The 13133-nt window shown below is 39.4% G+C and overlaps 2 protein-coding genes across 5 annotated transcripts in view; one reads left to right on the plus strand and one right to left on the minus strand.

The window, feature by feature from the left end:
* ncs1b (neuronal calcium sensor 1b) overlaps positions 1-13133 on the minus strand; it is an 87981-nt gene that overhangs the window by 16373 nt on the left and 58475 nt on the right. The window lies entirely within an intron of this gene.
* LOC137038696 (zona pellucida sperm-binding protein 4-like) lies at positions 13-6800 on the plus strand. The gene is given in 8 exon segments (XM_067413506.1): positions 13-409; positions 484-671; positions 743-840; positions 920-1077; positions 1163-1355; positions 1425-1572; positions 6532-6604; positions 6686-6800. Coding segments are annotated over 8 exon segments (1311 nt in total). The 5' UTR covers positions 13-33; the 3' UTR covers positions 6763-6800.

A 13133-nucleotide genomic window follows, 5' to 3' on the forward strand; every position in this document is an offset into this window, starting at 1 on the left:
CAGCATCACAAAAGTGTGACTAGTTGTTGAACAATGGCAGGAAGTTGGTTTGCTGGGCATGCTCTGGCACTTTGTGTGTGGTGGTGTGCTTTCTGTCATGCTGTTCCACAGTGGAATAATCTGCCCCAGAATCCTCAAGCTCTGATGTTCCAGCAAACTGACCAGCGGGTTCAACAGCACGCTAGTCAACAGTTTCCTCAGAAGGTTCAACAACAAGCTAGTCAGTTTTCTCAGAAGGTTACTCAGCCGTTTCAGCCCAAGCAGCCAGTGGTGCAGGCAGAGCCCCTTGACAAATGTGCTGTAGCTGATTATGAGCGGATCCAATGTGGCCCACCTGGTATCAGTGGTGCTGAGTGTGAAGCTATCAACTGTTGCTTTAATGGACAGCAATGTTTCTATGGGAAGGCAGGTAAGTGAGTCAATGTAGAGGTGTTCATGTTAAACTGCTACTCGGCAATAACCTGCTCTTGTACCCTGCTCCAGTGACCGTCCAGTGTATAAGAGATGGCTAGTTTGTGGTAGTGGTGGCTAGAGATGTTACGCTACCTCGCTTGAGCCTGGATTCAGTCCATCTCCAGGGTGGAAATGACCCTCCTTGCATTCCTGTGGGATCTACACCTTCCTTTGCTATATACCAGTTCCCTGTCACTGCATGTGGCACAAGCATGATTGTGAGTAGCTGCTTGTGGTTCTGTTCTGCATGGCTAAGAATGGACTGGATGCAAACAGTTACTATTTGCAGGAGGACAGTGGATATGTGGTGTATGAAAACCGAATGACCTCCTCGTATGAAGTGGGTGTTGGACCACTTGGTTCCATCACAAGGGATAGCCACTTTGAGTAGGGTTTTATTTTTATGTAAGCTTTAGCATTAATGTTAAATCTTGACAATGCTACAACCTCACTGTTTCTTGTTTAGGCTTCTCTTCCAGTGTAGGTACTCTGCTACTTCAGTGGAAGCTCTGGTTGTAGAGGTCAACACTGTTCCTCCACCTCCACCAGTAGCTGCTCCTGGACCCCTCAGGGTGGAGCTTAGACTGGCAAATGGTCAATGTGTCACCAAAGGCTGTGCAGAAGGCAAGTATCTGTTCCAAGTACGTGAGTATTTCCTGAAACTCAGGGTTGCAGCAGTTTCTGGTTAAACACCTGTATTCTTCCTCAGGGGATGAGGCGTACACATCCTACTACGGTGACGCTGACTATCCGGTCACAAAAGTCCTGCGGGAGCCTGTGTTTGTTGAGGTGCGCATTCTGGAGAGGACCGACCCCAACATTGCCCTAATGCTTGGACGTTGCTGGGCGACATCAACCCCCAGTCCACTCAGTCTACCCCAGTGGGACCTTCTGGTCGCTGGGTGAGTAAGGCTAGTCTTTATCCATCTAGTGTGCTTTAAGGCATTTCTGACTGCCTCTTTGCCTTTCAGATGCCCTTACCAGGATGACCGTTACCTGACTACATTGGTTCCGGTGGCTGGATCATCTGGTCTTCCGTTCCCAACCCACTACAAGCGCTTTGTTGTGAAGATGTTCACATTTGTGGATCCAGCATCACTGTCTCCTCTACAGGAAACCGTATGCTCTGCAGCCTTTCCTGAATACTTAATTCTTTGTGCTTTTTTTTTTTTCTGTGGGTTAACACTTTCTCCCCCTGTTAGATCTTCATCCACTGTAATACAGAAGTGTGCCATCCCTCTTCTGGCTCCTGTGAGCAAAGCTGCACTAGGAAGAGTGAGTGCTTGTTGTAAAGTAATTTCAGGAACATGAGAAGTGGGGTTTTTTAAATACCTCATTTATTTTCCAGGAGGGGATGCTAATGTCAATTCTACCATTTCTTTTCCAGGAAGAGATGCTAATGTCAAGACTAGCTCTATTTGGCAAACTGTGGTGTCTAGTGGAGAAGTTAACCTGGTCATGTGACTTTAATAGTTTTAATAAACCTACCTCAAATGTTGTTTCCTTCTCCAACAGTCAGTTTTTTTTTTTTTTGTCTTTGCTTGCTTTATTTGACCACACTAATAAACAAGTTTTTTCTGTTGTTGTTGTTGGTACTTGACCTAAAGCCAAGCATCTACCCAAACCTGATCTATTTGCCAAGCTCCAGTTGCTAACCTGGGCCCCTGTTCTTAATGATATCCAATTAGGGTTTGTTTAATCTGTTCTGGTATCTACATGTTGCTTTATGGCTGGATTAACAGAACTGCCTGTATTAATATTCAAACATAGCAAGCCCCCCTTTCTTTTATGTAGTGCCATTTCGAAAGTCCCCTGTAGTCATGCAAGTATAACACTGCAGCTGCAGTAAACTTGGCATCAACCAGCATTTCTCTTTTTACCTGAAACTGTGTGCAGCATTTTCTTTAAGCTAGCCCAAATGTATTTTGACAAGTACACTGGTACTTAAATCTGATTTAGTCCCTTAACTGGGGCCTGAACCATGATGGTAGTTCAAACTCTGGGTTGCTGGATTAGTTTAAACTTGACCAAACCAATCTATTCAGGCTTTGTTGGTTCCATGATGCTGATCATCAGCTTTCAACTCCGGCTTTGATCCTGAGTTTAGCTGTGACATCAGCCATGAACAGCCAATGACATGCTCTGAATCAGTGGAACTGAGTCACTTCTCATGAGAAGTAGTGAGATTAATGTCTCTCTTCTGCAGATTATGACATGATTTAAAAATATTAAGAATTTAAACAAATTTACACAGCACCACGAAATGTCTATGAAAGAGGATAACTTGAAGAAAAAAATATTTTACATCAATGCAAGTAATAGGAAGTTAGTGTAGTTGATATCTATAGAGATAGTATTGAACATTTAAGCTCTGTAAACTGCTTTTTTTTTACCAGCTTTAATTGATTTTAAAGCTTATGTCTTTTTATAGGCATTTTTTATTTTTTTTTAACATGGTGCCCATTAATGAATGATTAACTAAAAAGATAAATGTGCAATTGATTTAGGGTATAATAATTACCTAAATTATATCTAATAATTTAAAATTATTATGAATAAGCATTGTTAAAAGCCAGATGCTTTAGTCTTTAAAAAACATTTGCTATGTAGTGACCTTTAATGTGGAGCAGAAATGGGGGGAGTGGCTTTATTGCAGCCAAACTGTCACTTTACTCACAGCTGATAGGTCCAATTTCAGTTTGAGATATCCAGAACATAACCTGCCCCTGAGCAGGTTAGCTGTGGAGTGTAAGTTATGCCGATGAACAGTTAAACTAAAAGCCAAACCACTTTAATGTTACCAAAAAACCTAGGATTGGCACAAACTAAGCTTAAACATATCTAGCTAGCCAGCTAAACCGGCTTCATGGTTAAGGCCCCTGGTGTATTCCACCTAGGTTGCTGTCTAAGGGCCTGTTTACACCTGGTACTTAAAGGTGGGGTAAGTCTTGTTTCAAAACAGTTTTAGAAAAAGGACACGAGCCGAATGGATCGCTATAACTCTAATCTTGTCATAAATGTAATATGTTCGATAGTTGGACTGTCTTGCTCGTGTACTATCGAGTTTTTCACAAGAACGGTTTGTGTTTTTGTGATAGAAGGGATGACTTTTTCATTGAATATTTGACCTGGATTAGATACACAGAGATTCTGCCATAGCCGTTGATGCCTCTGGGTTGCGTATGTGTGGGGCAGCACTATCAAAATAGGGGCGAGACCCTTTTGGGGGTAGGAGCGTGTTAGTTTTGGTGATTTGAAATACCAACAACGGTTACCAGATAGCACTTACCCCATCTTTAAGTGTTTTAGTCTGCTCAAAAGTAATTTAAAGGCAGGTGTAAATGGGGTCTAAAATGTTGAGCGACGGTTTATTAAACCCCAACCTTCACTCATGAAAGGAGTCTTTATAATTGGTTCCAGAGTGTAATGTTAACAATTCTAAATTTGTGGGCAGTTGCATAAACTGCTGATGTAAAAGAATAAGAAGCTGAGGGCAAGTGGACAAATGATTGGCTGTTTCAATTCACTTTTTCATGCCCTTTCCTGTGTCGTTGACTCGGACGTACATTATTGCTTACATTGTATGATTGTCCACTACTTGTAAAGCACCAGTATTTTCAATTTGATGCGAGTGACTATTGGCAGCTGGTGCAAAATAATGAAGAGAGGGGCAATGTGTGCTTTTCTTCAACTTGATGTAGACCAACCTCGCTGCTGCATTCTGGATCAGTTGCAAAGGTTTGATAGTCCATGCTGGAAGACTCACTAGAAGAGCCTTACAGTAGTCCACTCTGGAGAGAACAAAAGCTTGGACCAGTAGTGTGTGGCCTGTTCTGAAATGAAGAGTCTAATCTTCCTAATGTTGTATAACACAAATCTGCAGGACCAGGCTGTTGGGGTAATGTGTTCAGTGAAATTTAACTGATCATCAATCAAAACTCTGGTTCCTGGATGTCCTGGAAGGAGTTATAGTTGATGAACCTAGTTTAACTGAAAAAGTGTAATGAAGTGCTGGGATGGTTGACACCACAAGCAGTTTGTTCTTAGCAAGATTGAGTTGCAGGTGATGGTCTACTCTATTTCTGCCATATAAAAGATACTGTCAAAGTAGTAATGCAAGTTACTATTTCAGCAAGGCTACAAGCAAAACAAAATGCACCAAACATCTACCCAAAGTACTTTGGGCAAGCTCCAGTAGTAAACATGAGCATGAACGTTTTTATTTGTCTTCAATATGACAAATCTGACTAATTGGAAACAAGATACATCACATATGTATCATTTTGAGAACCACTGAGAATTTTCTGGTAGCGCAAGCTCCTATTTAGGCAAGTCTGGTGAATCATGACTGTTAATGAAGAGGAGGGATTATGATTAATTAGCCAAAATCTGTAGACTATAAGAAGACCAAAGGGCAGCATCACAAAAGTGTGACTAGTTGTTGAACAATGGCAGAAAGTTGGTGTGCTGGTCATGCTCTGGCACTTTGTGTGTGTTTTTTTGCTTTCTGTCATGCTGTTCCACAGTGGAATAATCTGCCCCAGAATCCTCAAGCTCTGATGTTCCAGCAAACTGACCAGCGGGTTCAACAGCACGCTAGTCAACAGTTTCCTCAGAAGGTTCAACAACAAGCTAGTCAGTTTTCTCAGAAGGTTACTCAGCAGTTTCAGCCCAAGCAGCCAGTGGTGCAGGCAGAGCCCCTTGACAAATGTGCTGTAGCTGATTATGAGCAGATCCAATGTGGCCCACCTGGTATCAGTGGTGCTGAGTGTGAAGCTATCAACTGTTGCTTTAATGGACAGCAATGTTTCTATGGGAAGGCAGGTAAGTGTGAGTCAATGTAGAGGTGTTCATGTTAAACTGCTTCTCAGCAATAACCTGCTCTTGTACCCTGCTCCAGTGACCGTCCAGTGTATAAGAGATGGCTAGTTTGTGGTAGTGGTGGCTAGAGATGTTACGCTACCTCGCTTGAGCCTGGATTCAGTCCATCTCCAGGGTGGAAATGACCCTCCTTGCATTCCTGTGGGATCTACACCTTCCTTTGCTATATACCAGTTCCCTGTCACTGCATGTGGCACAAGCATGATTGTGAGTAGCTGCTTGTGGTTCTGTTCTGCATGGCTTAGAATGGACTGGATGCAAACAGTTACTATTTGCAGGAGGACAGTGGATATGTGGTGTATGAAAACCGAATGACCTCCTCGTATGAAGTGGGTGTTGGACCACTTGGTTCCATCACAAGGGATAGCCACTTTGAGTAGGGTTTTATTTTTATGTAAGCTTTAGCATTAATGTTAAATCTTGACAATGCTACAACCTCACTGTTTCTTGTTTAGGCTTCTCTTCCAGTGTAGGTACTCTGCTACTTCAGTGGAAGCTCTGGTTGTAGAGGTCAACACTGTTCCTCCACCTCCACCAGTAGCTGCTCCTGGACCCCTCAGGGTGGAGCTTAGACTGGCAAATGGTCAATGTGTCACCAAAGGCTGTGCAGAAGGCAAGTATCTGTTCCAAGAATGTGTGAGTATTTTCTAAAACTCAGGGTTGCAGCAGTTTCTGGTTAAACAGTTGTATTCTACCTCAGGGGATGAGGCGTACACATCCTACTACGGTGACGCTGACTATCCGGTCACAAAAGTCCTGCGGGAGCCTGTGTTTGTTGAGGTGCGCATTCTGGAGAGGACCGACCCCAACATTGCCCTAATGCTTGGACGTTGCTGGGCGACATCAACCCCCAGTCCACTCAGTCTACCCCAGTGGGACCTTCTGGTCGCTGGGTGAGTAAGGCTAGTCTTTATCCATCTAGTGTGCTGTAAGGCATTTCTGACTGCCTCTTTGCCTTTCAGATGCCCTTACCAGGATGACCGTTACCTGACCACATTGGTTCCGGTGGCTGGATCATCTGGTCTTCCGTTCCCAATCCACTACAAGCGCTTTGTTGTGAAGATGTTCACATTTGTGGATCCAGCATCACTGGCTCCTCTACAAGAAACCGTATGCTCTGCAGCCTTTCCTGAATACTTATTCTTTGTGTGCTTTTTTTTTTTCTTTCTGTGGCTTCACACTTTCTCCCCCTGTTAGATATTCATCCACTGTAGTACAGAAGTGTGCCATCCCTCTTCTGGCTCTTGTGAGCAAAGCTGCACTAGGAAAAGTGAGTGCTTGTTGTAAAGTGATTTCGGGAACATGAAGTTGGGTTCTTTAAATACCTCTACAAATTTTATTTATTTTACAGGAAGAGATGCTAATGTCAAGACTATCTCTATTGGGCAAACTGTGGTGTCTAGTGGAGAAGTTACCCTGGTCATGTGACTTTAGTTTTTTGTTTTAATAAACTTAACTCAACCATGTATTTATTGTCTTTCTCCAACGGAGTTAGCTCTTGGCTTCTCAGTTTGCTTTTTGACCACACTATTAAACAAGGTGTTTTTTTTTTTTACTTGAACTAAAGCCAAGCTTTTGGCCAAACCTGACCTATTTTCCCAAGCTACAGTTGCTAACCTGGCCCAATTTTCTTAGTTATCCAATTAGGCTTTAATCTGTTTCGGTATCTACCTTTTGCTGGACTAACATAACTGCCTGTATTGATAATCAAAGAATGTTAAGTACCTTTTTTTTTTTCACAATTGTAACCAGCATTTTCTTTAGGCTATCCCCTATATATACTGACTGGTGCTTAAATCCCAGAGTATCCCGCCTGGGTTAGTTGCTGTGTGAGGGCCTGTTTACACCTGGTACTAAAGCTTTTTAGTCTGTTCACAAGTGGACTAGTGTAAGTGGGGCCTAAAATGATTTGGTGTTTAACTACTCAATACTTATATATATATATTTTTTTTTTGACACTTCACACTGGTCACAACATTAGCCTGTGTGCTAAACTATGGCTCATTTATTATTGCTTTGGCACAAAATACATAAAATGATACCTTTCAAATTATTTTTTCACTTATACACAAACACCACAACTTTATGTACATTTTTCAAATGTTTACATCACGCTTGTGCAAATTTCAGAATTGGCCTCCATTCAATTCATGAATTTGAATTGACTTTGCCCCACAGGAATTGGAATGACAGGAAGTAAAATTCAATTCATGACAATTCAAAGAAATTCCAGAAAGAATGTTGACTCTCGCATACATTCAGTGTTATAGGAAGGTTACTTTGGAAATGTCAAAAATGGATTACTTTATCAATGCAATGCAATTTCCTTTTAATATATTGAGTAACTAATTGAAATACACAGTTTACCTTGTTAATACAACAAATTAATTTTGTAATTTAATCAGTTCATTACACGCATCTACACTAAAAAATATTATACAGTATCTAAAAATGATGGTAACGATATTACAAACTTCAATAGTCTTTATGATTAATTAAATCTTAGTGGAATGTGCTTTTTTTAATTTAAGTAGATTTTGAAATATATACAAGCGTAAATAGAAAAGACCTGTTTATATTTGACTTTCAGTTATGTCATTCTATTAATAGTCTGTTTGATGCTAGCACAAGTAGAAACAACAAACAAACTTATCGCATTAGCAAAGTTATTGCTCATTGAACAAAGCAACATTCTTCATAATACTTTCAGTTATTCACATCACAACCTAACCATACGCTCTACTCTTCTGCACAATGGTAACAGTCAAAACTTCGAACATAACAGAAATTCTTTCAAATGTCAAACATAAATGAACATTATACATTAACAGATGTTTCCCTTTACTCAAAAACACATTAAACAACACTTCATTTAAATATTTATCTCCATTTCCAGCCATTTGCAAAGCATGCTGAAAACTAACAATGGTGTCTCTAAATAAAACTGCACAATTGAGCTAATTCTCTTAAAATAAACAACATAAAACAAGTAATCTTATTTTCCTTAATTGTATCCGCTTAATCGGTTCCTTAGTTCAAGCCTCAAAATTGCTTACATTTCCTTTAAAAAAAAGTAGAAAAGTGTGTCTCTTGATTTTATTTATTTACAACACAACCACAATTTTCTTAAGAAAAAATACACACTATTTTTAATTATCGCCGTATTTATTTTTTGTGAAAATTACAAGACCCATGATTCATTTTTTACAGCGTCACTCCTCAACCCTGCATACATTCTGTTCTAAAATACAGATAAAGAATTTAAATAAATTATCCACTCAATGTTGTTCAATTAGTTTTGTTCCAATGTTATTTATGTCATTGTATCCAATGTCTCAAAGCTCGATATAGACTTTCTCTGTCAACTCAGGTTTAATCCAGAGTTTGCGATCAACTCTCAAACTCTCAAACTCTCAAAGATCAACTCTTCGATCTCTAACCCAGAATAAAACCTGCTTCAGAGCAGGTTAGCCGTGTAGTGTAAGTTACCATGGTGATGAACACAGTTAAAAACCAATCCACCTTCTTGAGCCAAAAAAAACAAACAAAGTTTGCTCAAACTAATCTTGAACTTACCTGGGTAACAACTGAAACCAGCTTTGTGCAACAGGCCACAGGTGCAAAAGAAGCTGCTATGGCAAGATGGACATGTATATGAATTTCTTTGAATTTTTCTTGAATTTCAATTCTACTTCCTTTAATTCAAATTCGAATTGTAATTATACATCCTGTTTTTGCATTCAATTCAAATTCAATTCAAATTCAAGAATTGAATTGGAATTTAGGAGTCATTCTCAATTCATTTACATATACTCTTTTCAAAACTGTTAAACTTAACAAAACACAAAAATGAATTAAAGCTGCAAGCAGCATTGAAAGGGCCCTCGCACCTGGGGCCACCTGCCAGCAGGTGGTGCTTTGAGTATAACTGAATATTGGCGTATATACTGTAAAACAATATTGTTGGTTTAACTTAAAAAAGTAAGTAACCTGGTTGCCTCAAATTTTTGAGTTTATTGAAATAAAAAATTTGAGTTGATACAATAAAGGAAATTGTTTTAATAAATATAGAAACTCAAAATATGATTGTATCTGAACCACATAAAAAATGCAATAAATCTTGAAAATAGCACAATTTGGTTTCACAGTTTCACTGCATCATCACAAATAAAACTAACAATATGCTTACAAAATCTTTTATTTATATTTGAATAACGTTTGTCAAATTCTCAAACATTTTCATTGTATAAACAATTTTTTTTAATTTCAATTAACTCAAATTTTTAAGGCAGCCAGGTAATTTATTTTTTAAATCATTTTTTACAGTGTAGACCAGGGGTTTTCAAATCATTCCTGGAGCCTTATTAGACACACCCAGCTCAGGTCATGGAGTACTAAACTAATCAGCTGATAAGTTAATACAGCTGTGTTAAATAAGACACCCATCCATCATATGCAGCGCCTTTTACAATACGGAAGCCTAACCCTTTAAGAATCTGAAATCGGATTGGAAAAGTAGTGCAAGTAAACATATCTATTGAGATGCATTTCTTAGGGGGCTGCATATGTTGGACGAGTGTCTTATTTAACACAGCTCTATTAACTCATCAGCTGATTAGTTTAGTACTCCATGACCTGAGCTGGGTGTGTCCAATAAGGGAGATATCCAAAATGTGCAGTGCTGGGGAGGCTCCAGGAATGGTTTGAAAACCCCTGGTGAAGATGTCTTCTCTTTTATCAAGTTTGTATGCTTGAGTTATAAAAACTTTCTGTTTTGTGGTGTACATGACACATTTATTAACACTTTGCCAAGTGTCGATTTAACTTGTTTCTAGCATGTTTGGTATTTTGTGGCATATTTAAATGTGTTTCTGGGAGTGAATTAAAGTGTAAAACATACAATTTTCTCTATGAATAATGAATATGTAGATGTATTCAGGTCAGGTCCAGTCTGTCTAGTCATGTCCAGTCTGCCCTAAACTTCACATTTGATAAGAGTCATGGGACTCTCATCAAATGTGAAGTTTGGGGCAGACTGGACATTGTATGCCCAAGTTACAGTTTATGTTTCATGGCAAAACACTGAACTTTGTTAGGCAGACACGGACAAATGTGATTTTGACAAATGTGACAAAAAAAAAATTTCCCTAAAGGGAAAAATTAAGATCTTCGCAATTTAACATCACCAATGCCTTTACATTAGACTGACACAATATTTTGATGTGATACAATCTCTAGGAGTTTTTTTAAAGTACAATATCTGGAAATGGCAAAAACTGCAAACATTTTGCAGACAAAATTCAAAATATCTGATTTATTTAAAATTCAGATTGTGCTTCATGGGACTTTTTTTGTAGGTATTGGGCTTACATGTGTCTACTGAATTTCATACTTATAGGGCTGGGATAAACGATTATTTTTTAAACGATTAATCTAGCGATTATTTTTTCGATGCATCGATTAATCTAACGATTAATTTTTCCTGGTCGATTCGGTTACGATTCGATTCGATTAGCGATTATCTCCCCATTAATTGCCTAATAGCAATTTATACATGTTGATTTAATTATCTGAATGAAAAAACGAATTCCTTAACATTGCAATATATGTTTATTGCTCTTAAAATTCCAAAGTAAGACTATACAAGAGCAATGCAATAAAACCTTGAAAACATAAAGTAGGCTACACACAAACACACACACACACACACACACACACACACACACACACACACACACACACACACACACACACACACACACACACACACACACACACAAATAAATAAGTATTAACCTACAACAAAGAAACATATTATACGATTTTTCTATGTATGCAAATCAGCCTACAGGCTATGCCCATCGATTAAATATCAACAAGTTGGTTAATCAAATCCGGGGACACACTGCAAGCGTGAGCGTCTCGGCTGCGTGGCGTGTCCGTTTTTGTTTCGGCTCACATTTTAACAGGTTGGAGTTTGCACACTGCCTGTGACGCGCGGAAAACGCGTGCATGCTAGAAATAGAAGAGCGCCTATTTTTCACGTGTGTTGGGAGCGTCTCCTCCGGGCCAAATAGATTAGGAAAATATGTTTATATATCATTTTGACACGAATACATATTATTAAATTACATTTTCATGTTTGAAAGTCTGTAGGTTTACATAAATAGGCCTAATTGTAATAATAAAAAACGTCAATTATCGATTTTGAAATATTGCAACTGTCAATACAGAACGAAATATTCTGTAGCCTATTTGGCCGTCAATACCATAGATATGTGGCTACTCCCGACGTTTTCTTTGCTGTATCAGTAGGCTATTTATGTTTAACATTAGGAATAGGGCTTCCCTCCGCATCAATAGCAGCAGCAGCGCCGCGTCAGACACGCTTCTAGTGTGCAAAGGCAGAGAAAACGCCACACAGCCCCGTGGCTGACCCGCAACAGAAACGCCACGCGCATCCGCGGCATATGACAGTGAAAAAAGTTACATGTAGAGTGCATTACGGGCGCCAATATTCCGTTTAAAACCGGAATAGTCCTGGGATGAAACTGCTCACTTAGAGGATGGATACCCTCGGTCACATCAGCGATTAGACATTGAACATTTTAAATTTAAAACAGCTTATTATGTAGGTAACGTAGCCAATGTGTCCGATGCTTTCACTTGATGCAAACGTTTGTTTTTGTGATTAAAATACATCAAATATTACCAAAACATCTGTCTTCCTGTGTGCAGAAATTTGTTTATGTAGCCGTGACAACAAAACGCGTGCGCGCATGCCTGTGATGCTCCGTGCGCACCGCGCGCCAACCCCATAGACTGTGGCCAACCCGCAAGCCTTGCACTTCTGAAAGTCTTAGGAGCCACTCGTGTTGCTACCATAGATATACATAATAAATAATATACTTAATTACATAATATACTTTATTATGTACATCTATGGTTGCTACTACGCCATCTTTATTTTGAGTCTGACGAATCGACGCGCATATTTTGCGTCGACGTATTTTTTGCGTCGACGTCATTGTCCCAGCCCTAATGTGCAAAGTAGTGCAAGTTGTGCTTATATATTTTGTAGGTGGTGCTAACGAGCCATTTTGCCATGCCTAATTATGAAACCAATATCAGACGTAGATTCCCATCACTTCTGATGCGTGTGCAAAGTTTCATGAGTTTTTGAGCATGTTTAGGCCCTCAAAAATGCAATTAATTTAGGAGAAGAAGAATACTAATAGACTGAGCAATTCCAATGAGTCCTCACACAATCGATACTTGGGCCCTAATTAGAAATATACACATGGGTTTGTTGATATTACATATACTTGTTAATGCTGAAGGTGAGGAATTACAGTTGCAACATCTCATATGTAACTTAAACTGAGTATATTACTGAGGAACATCCTGCTCAAGCAAGGCCTTGCGATGGAGCTTCGGGTTGAATAACTAGTTCTTCCGATGGTTTCATCATCAGTCTTGCACTGGGATTGATATGGTAAAATCGACTTCCACGGTACCGTCTTAACAGTGTGCCCAATTGCTGAGCTTTAGGAAGCCTCTTGACCTGTTTAGTTGTGGTAACAGATGTTTAGCTTCTGAAACACATGCTGTGAGCGGTAGACAAATCACAACAGACTTGGCCATCTGGCCAATCAGAGCAGAGTGGGCTCATGGAAAAGGGGGATTAAGAGAGAGCCGTTTGAGAATCATTGAAAAATGTGGTGATGTGCAATATACATTATGAGAAAATGAAATGCATGTAAAACTGGTGTAGGAAACCTCCAAAAAAACTAAATTGA

This window comes from Pseudorasbora parva, chromosome 13, assembly GCF_024679245.1.
Source record: "Pseudorasbora parva isolate DD20220531a chromosome 13, ASM2467924v1, whole genome shotgun sequence".
In the NCBI taxonomy this organism is placed as follows: domain Eukaryota; kingdom Metazoa; phylum Chordata; class Actinopteri; order Cypriniformes; family Gobionidae; genus Pseudorasbora; species Pseudorasbora parva.